We start from the raw sequence: 7,065 nt of genomic DNA, 5'->3' as shown, positions 1-7,065 counted from the left end.
GAGGAAAACATGCAGAATCAATCATAAATAATAAGAAAATAGATAAGTGATCAATTCTATATAGAATCACAACTTATTATTATCATTATACATACTGTTAGCGAATGAGGCTAGCAGCCGCTTGGCGTAAAAGGAGCTTTTCTGGCGAAAATTCTTGTGAATAAATGCTTATATCCCTGAGTTCTTCATAGATATGGACGTAAAACAGTCTTGATTCATGGTTAAAAGCAAAGAAACAGAACAGTGCAGGTAGCATTTATTTCGCGCAAATATTGCCCACTATGAGGCTAGTCAGTTACGAAAATTAGCCGCCTCCATGTGTAAACAAAGAAGAACATTCCTGCGCATAAATGCTTCAATCACGCATGCATGGTACGAAAAATATATATTTACCTTGAATCCTCGAACAAATCATTCCTGAGACAATCCTTCCTGTTTGTATGCGGTTCAGCTTTCGTAGTTAAATCCAGTCATAAGTAAATCCAAGCTTAAATCCGACATGAGCGCGTGCTGTCTTCAGCTATTACTAAATGAAGCTTGGCCCCCTCTGATAAGGTGTGACACAAAGAATGACAAAGTGTCAGGTCAATAGATTTTTTTAAGTCTATGCCTAGACTTAATCAGCATACAAAAATAGGGCTATGCGTTTCGTTTACCTTTGCCGAACCCCTTAGACTTACTCACTGAACCCCTGGGGTTCGATCGACCCAGGTTAAGAACCGTTGATCTAGCATGAGGGACAAACGCAAGTTTGAACCCCCTAGCAACAGTTGCTAACGTTATGAATATTAATGAGCAAAGGGGACGTGTTACGTGCGGTACGCTATCGCTACATCAATATATTTGGGGACAGAAAAAACGGTAAGTGGCCGCAAAAATAAATAAATTAGGGCTGTCAAAATCATCGCGTTAACGGGCGGTAATTAATTTTTTAAATTAATCACATTAAAATATTTGACGCAATTAACGCACATGCCCCGCTCAAACAGATTAAAATGACAGCACAGTGTCATGTCCACTTGTTACTTGTGTTTTTGGAGTTTTGTCACCCTCTGCTGGCTCTTGGGTGCAACTGATTTTATGGGTTTCAGCACACATTAGAATTGTGTAATTATTGACATCAACAATGGCTTGGTTGAAAATTATACAAATTCTATTAAAACGAAAACATTAAGAGGAGTTTTAATATAAAATTTCTATAACTTGTACTAACATTTATCTTTTAAGAGCTACAAGTCTTTCTATCCATGGATAGCTTTAACAGAATGTTAATAATGTTAATGCCATCTTGTTGATTTATTGTTATAATAAACAAATACAGTACTTAAGTACGGTATGTTGAATGTATATATCCGTCTTGTGTCTTATCTTTCCATTCCAACAATAATTTACAGAAAAATATGGCATATTTTATAGATGGTTTGAATTGCGATTAATTACAGTTAATTAACTTTTAAGCTGTAATTAACTCGATTAAAAAATTTAATCGTTTGACAGCCCAAAATGAATAAATAAATGAATAAAAATCACTAAATTTGATTTGAGTCATCATCCATGTAGGTACATCTCTTCACCACGAGGTGGTAATATAACTTTCTTTCTTTTTTTCATTTTTTTTTTTTCATTTAGAGTAACCACATAGTAATAAACGAATGGAACATTGAAGTTTCCTCTAATGTTTTGTTCTAGAACCGTCCATCAAACTGAAAAAATGAGCAATAACAATCTTTGATGTCTTGAGATATTTTGTTCTTAGATGTTAGATTTTTTTTCTCTCTTTTTAATAGGACTGAGTAAGAAACGCCGTTCTTTTTAAGAATGTTTGCTTTGATGACTTTTACTGCAAATTTCTTAATGTACATTATTATTTTGTTGTTGTTGTTGTTGTTGATGAAGGCACCGGTTTTGAGAGCTGCGCGAGTGTGTGAAGTGAACGGCAGGAAGTGGCAACGAAAGCAGCTCCACACCTTTCCGGTGTATCAACGCCGCGACCAGTTCGGCTTAAAGGAGAAAGGCCACTACTTGGAAATTACTCTAAAGTAGCGGGCAGAAGAGAGGTAAGTGTTTTTTAAGGCGGTTAATTGTTGTACCTTGAGTCATTTGATGCTAATAGTGTTGTAACGCGGCGCTTATTTTGGAACAGGATACGGCTGGTTTGTTCCCGCTAACTGTTAGCTTGCTCCCCCGGCTAGGCTAGTTAGCTTTCTAGCCGTCATTAGCGGACATGGGCTAATTTAGGTTGCCTGACACTCCTCTTTAATCTCTTTTCCAGGGGGTGAGACGTGGAGTTTCGCCAGTTGAGTGCTAGGACGTGCATGTCGAGGACCCCCGCCACCGGGAAGGTGAAGTTAACTGGCGGTGAGCTTTGCTTGGAATAACGTTAGCCGCAGAAAGCTGCTTTTCTTACCGGTAGTGCTGACAAGAGAGCCGGGTCGCAGCCGGACAGGAGGAGCGCCGCACGTCGCCAGTGGGATTTCACCGCAGCGTTTAGTCATACAAAATCCCCTTTTGTACGCCTCAGCCCGTTGTGGAAATATTCATTTTGACTGATTCGTGCAGAGGAATGCCCATTGCGCAACAGCTGCTGTCAAGTTTGTAGAGTATCGAGGCATGGTGTGAACAGGCCCCGCTCACACACAGCGCTACTTTGAATGTACACGTCCAAGTTCTCGCCCTATGACTCAATATGAGAGTGTGTTTCTACCGTCGTTGGGAGTCATGCCTTCACCAATAGACCTGTAATTGAACCAAAGCTCTTTAAAAAAAAAAAAAAAAAAAAAAAAAAAGCAAAAATAAGATTTTCTCTTTACCAGCAAGGTATTTATGCAACAGAGTTGAAAATGGGGAAGATGCTTTCCAAGATATTTGGGAACAAGGAGATGAGAATATTAATGCTCGGACTGGACGCCGCCGGGAAGACAACAATCCTGTATAAACTGAAACTGGGACAGTCGGTTACTACGATTCCAACGGTGGGCTTTAATGTGGAAACTGTCACCTACAAAAATGTCAAGTTCAACGTGTGGGATGTCGGAGGTCAGGATAAGATTCGCCCCCTGTGGCGACACTACTACACAGGCACCCAGGGGCTGATTTTCGTGGTGGATTGCGCCGACAGGGATCGTATCGACGAGGCGCGGCAGGAACTCCACCGCATCATCAACGACAGGGAGATGAGGGATGCCATCATCTTAATATTCGCCAACAAGCAAGACCTTCCCGACGCCATGAAACCGCATGAAATCCAAGAGAAGCTAGGATTGACGCGGATCCGAGATAGGAATTGGTATGTTCAACCCTCGTGCGCGACCACAGGCGATGGACTCTATGAAGGCCTGACATGGCTAACTTCCAATTACAAATCTTAATGATTGAGTGCTGACTGTTTTAGGTCAAAATTAAAATAAAGTTTGAAAGAACCGCTCCAATGAGAATGGTTAAGTACAAATTTGTTAGCCTCATTTATTTTTCAATACTGCATCGACCACATGACTAATTTATCAACAAATTGGATTGCTGGTTTTTAAGAAAAAATATGCTTGTCCTGTGTAGCAGACTTTTATCATATTTTAGGGCTTGCTTCTTGGATATTCAGTTACAGTTCACCACCTTTGCCTGTTTTTCCTCTTTTATATAATTTTTCTAATAACGCTGAATTTCTCCACATCTTAAGTTGGGGTTCTTTCAATTTTAGGCTTGTTTTCTGTTAAAGCGGATCTTAAATGTTTGATGAAGTTTGACCCGGTACTATAGTTCAGAGGTGTCAAATGTACGGCTCACTCATACAGATACGCAAAATCGCATGCTCTTCGCCCTCTCAAAATGGATGGGACATCTAGCACTGTCAGTGGTAGACAATGAGTTTAAAAAGTGACCCCAAAATGCCTGAAACAGCACCAAGTGAGCCCAAATCCCCAGAAAGTAAGCTGGAAATGCCTCAGAATCAACAGGAAATTATCCAAAATGTACAAGGAAGTGACCCAAAAATGCAATTGACATCCAGTTCACTTGTACTGGAAGGACTGGCTGTGAATGCAGTGCCATTGATGGCACTTGCCCCTCTCAGTCAAAATGGATGGGACGTTGTGCACAGTCAATGGCAGCTACTGAATTAACAAGACCCCAAAATGCCCCAGAACCAAAATGAAGCAGCCCATAACTGCCTGAAAAATCATCAGGATATGATTGACAATTTTGTACACATTCGTTCATTCGCCCCCGCCCTGTGAAAATGGAATTGACGTCTGGCGTAGTTATTTGCCACGTTTACATGGAGCCAAATATTCCAATTACAATCGGAATATTTGTTCAAACCGAATAAATGTGTTCCATATAAACACCTCATTCGGAATGAACAGGCCCAAACCGAATGGAATTTCATTCCGATTCACAGGGGTGGAATATTCCTTTTCCCAAACCGATTAGAAGTAAAATTATATCATGTAAACAGGGAAGCGGAATGGTGTCTGGTTGCGTTCTTTCTGCGCATGCTCCGTACTGACGTGGTGACGTCACTTGGTGACGTAAGTAACGTCACTTGCAACATGGCTTCCAAGCACACGCACAGCGCACCCACACAACTTTTTAAATGAACGGCGTATCATTCTGAAGTTTTGTTTCCACTCGAAAAGTTAAAACAGCAGCTGATCTGACGATCGATCTCCATGTTTTGCAACGTGACGCTTTGTTTTGATTAATCTGCGCATGTCAGACGGCAGTTGTCAAACGTCCTTTCGGAATAAAGGCAGACACATGTAAACGCTGGATCGGAATAGATGAAGTGACATGTAAACAGCTGATGTGAAATTTCCATTCGGAATGATTTGAATCGGTATGAATAAAAGTCAGCATGTAAACGTGGCTAGTGACAGCCCACGAGTTGACAAGGAAGGGACCCCTAAACCAACAGGTAGTGACACCAAATCAACAGGAAGTAACCTGGAAATGCTCCAAAATCAACAGGAAGCAGCCCAAAAATGCTGGAAAACCTGGAAATGATCCAAAATTTACAGAAAGTGACCCATAAGTCTCTTAAAATGGCATGAAAATAAAAGCAAAATGTCCTCATTACCAGCCATTGACCACAATAGACGTCCAGTTCACTTATACTGGAAGGATTGGCTTTGAATGCTCATCTTCTAGTGCAGGGGTCGGCAACCCTGGTCCTCGAGTGCCACTATCCAGCCTGTTTTCCATGTCTCCCTCCTTTAACACACCTGAATCAAATTATCATGATCGTTATCAGGCTCCTGAAGAGCTTGCTGATGAGCTGATCATTTAATTCAGGTGTGTCAAAGGAGGGAGACATGGAAAACAAGCTGGATAGTGGCACTCGAGGACCAGGGTTGCTGACCCCTGTTCTAATGTCTCCTCTCCCAGTGAAAATGTATTGGACGTCTAGCACTGTCAATGGCAGCCAATGAGTTAACAAGGAAGTGATCCATAAGTATCTTAAAATGACATGGAAGTGACATAAAATGGCCTCATTGACAACGACCGACGTCCAATTCTCTTATCCTGGAAGGACTGGCTGTGAATGCTCATCTTCCAGTGTTGCCCATCCCAGCCAAAATGTATTTTGACGTCTAGCGGTGTCAATGGCAGCCAAGAAGTTAATGAGGAAGTGACTTAAAAATGTCCTAAAAATCAACTGGAACTGATCCAAAATGTACTGGAAGTGACCTGTAAATATCTTAAAATGGCATGGAAGTGATGCAAAAGTAAACTCATTGCCTGACATTGACAACAACAGATGTGCAAATCACTTACATTGGAAGGTTTGCCTGTGAATGCTCATCTTCCAGTGCCATTGACGTCAATGGCAGCCACTGAGTTAAATTAGTCAGGCCCACATGAACACAAGTTACTTTGACACCCCTGCTATAGTTAATAGTACTTGCGAGAAAGGTATCGATTGCTGCAAATGAGAGCGTATCACCATTGCCGTCTGTATTGACTGGAGAGAAGAAATATTTCACAATTTCATCAGCCATCTCCCTCAATGTGGGCTATGTAGTAAACTGATGTGTCATGTCTTAATACCTAAATGTGCAGAGTATTCAACAAAATGGGCCTCTAATAACGGAACATGCTTGTCGGGATGTATTTTTTTAGTTTGGACGGAGGAATGCGACAAGTGGGTCAAGTGATTTCTCTAAAAGAATGTCCTTCAGCTAATACTTGGAGTACTTGGTCTTGGGACATGATATGATAGCCTGTATCTGTAGCATGAAGTACAGCAAACCTCCACAAGGGTCCATGTGGTCAAAAGTGTGGAAAACACCTTGTTTAGCGACTGTTTTGATCAGGGTTGGGTGGAGATCCATGTACAGACCTTGTCATTGTAATGTCTTATTAAAAAAGTGATTTGAAATCTTGTTTCTGTAATGTTAATTCAAAACAAGAATGATAATTTACTCCAGGTTTTTTTTTTTTTTTTTTTTTTAAATAGGGTAGCATTTGGACATAGCAGAGTGGACACCAACGGAGAGGACATTTTCTGCTAATGTTAGCCGAGCTCTGCTAGCATAATAGATGCCATGACTTTGGATGCTTGATGAGAAACTCATAATTTTACAAATCTTTTGAAATGATTAATTTCTTTGATATATATAGGAGGGGTGGGAATCTGTGTACCTCACGATACAATATGCGATGCAAGGCTCACGATAACTATCTTACGATATGGCAATACAACAGCTAATAAACAGAAAAACAAGCTCTTTTCAGCCTTCTGCTGTGAATTGGGATGCGTTTATCACTAGTAGAATTCCCTGCCATCCTTCCCACTTCAAATGGATTGGACATCAGTGGCAGCCAACGCCAGGCAATGAGTGTTGATTTTACGTTCCTGAACAGGCAGTCTCTCAAGAATGTCCCCAAATGAATAGGTACTGACTCAAAATCAACAGGAAGTAACCTGTAAATGCCCACAAAAGACTGGTTGTGAATGACCTGGTTTCAGTACCATTGACAGCACTCGACGTACAATCTTGTCAAAGTGAATTGGGTTTTTAGTGTCGTCATAGGCAGCGACTGAACTAACGTAGACACTATTCTGATTGG

At 41.0% G+C, this 7,065-nt stretch overlaps 1 protein-coding gene across 2 annotated transcripts; it reads left to right on the top strand.

The window, feature by feature from the left end:
• The first annotated feature begins 1,896 nt into the window (after positions 1 to 1,896).
• Positions 1,897 to 6,424, top strand: LOC130930791 (ADP-ribosylation factor 6). Of its 2 annotated transcripts, XR_009067108.1 has the most exons (3): positions 1,897 to 2,057; positions 2,273 to 5,141; positions 5,338 to 6,424. XR_009067108.1 is itself a non-coding variant. In XM_057858930.1 (2 exons), the coding sequence occupies exon 2, from the start codon at positions 2,841 to 2,843 to the stop codon at positions 3,366 to 3,368; it is 528 nt and encodes a 175-aa protein (XP_057714913.1). In that variant the 5' UTR covers positions 1,897 to 2,057; positions 2,273 to 2,840; the 3' UTR covers positions 3,369 to 5,253. The 2 variants fall into 2 exon arrangements, 1 of the variants encoding a protein (XP_057714913.1); XM_057858930.1 differs by lacking the exon at positions 5,338 to 6,424 and having other exon boundaries at positions 2,273 to 5,253.
• The last annotated feature ends 641 nt before the right edge of the window (positions 6,425 to 7,065 follow it).

Source organism: Corythoichthys intestinalis, chromosome 15, assembly GCF_030265065.1.
Source record: "Corythoichthys intestinalis isolate RoL2023-P3 chromosome 15, ASM3026506v1, whole genome shotgun sequence".
Taxonomy (NCBI): domain Eukaryota; kingdom Metazoa; phylum Chordata; class Actinopteri; order Syngnathiformes; family Syngnathidae; genus Corythoichthys; species Corythoichthys intestinalis.
The sequence above is the reverse complement of the archived record's forward strand: the minus strand, read 5'-3'. Positions and strand labels throughout refer to the sequence as shown.